General features: G+C 61.9%; 1 protein-coding gene across 1 annotated transcript in view; it reads left to right on the top strand.

Moving 5' to 3' along the window:
- The window catches only part of CBX1 (chromobox homolog 1), a 2559-nt gene extending 2050 nt beyond the window's left edge, over positions 1 to 509 (top strand). Inside the window, exon 4 of the mRNA XM_010161599.1 lies at positions 285 to 509. Coding sequence (XP_010159901.1) covers positions 285 to 429 — 145 coding nt within the window. The 3' untranslated portion in view covers positions 430 to 509. The remainder of the gene's footprint in view (positions 1 to 284) is intronic.

Genomic DNA, 509 nt, shown 5'->3' with positions numbered 1-509 from the left:
AGCCAAACCAGTCAGGCGTAGGTGCGGGAGCCGGTTGCTTTTGCATCGTCTCAGGAGTACGGAGTAGCCAGGGGCAGGGCTGCTCTCCCCATCCCGGACAAGCCCGAGCTGAACTCGACGCCTGAGTTTTTCCCGAGCTCACGTGCCGCCTCTCCCCGCTCCAGAGCCGCGCAGGAAGGGGTCACTCTCCGTTCACTCGCCGCTTCCTGAGTTTTCTCCGGTCTCCGCTCCTCCCGCCTCCCTTCCGCAGCTCCCTAACTTTGCCCCTCTGCTCTGGCCTGTAGGAAGAACTCGGACGAGGCCGACCTGGTCCCTGCCAAGGAAGCCAACATCAAGTGCCCGCAGGTGGTCATCTCGTTCTACGAGGAGAGGTTGACATGGCATTCCTACCCCTCCGAGGACGACGACAAGAAGGAGGACAAGAACTAACCCCCGGCGCCCGCTCTGGCCAGCCTTTGTGTAAAGATCAGAACTGTGGGTTTGAGCAGGAGGGGGAGAAGGCGGCTCTG

This window comes from Eurypyga helias, unplaced genomic scaffold (genome assembly GCF_000690775.1).
Source record: "Eurypyga helias isolate BGI_N326 unplaced genomic scaffold, ASM69077v1 scaffold20771, whole genome shotgun sequence".
Lineage (NCBI taxonomy): Eukaryota > Metazoa > Chordata > Aves > Eurypygiformes > Eurypygidae > Eurypyga > Eurypyga helias.
The sequence above is the reverse complement of the archived record's forward strand: the minus strand, read 5'-3'. Positions and strand labels throughout refer to the sequence as shown.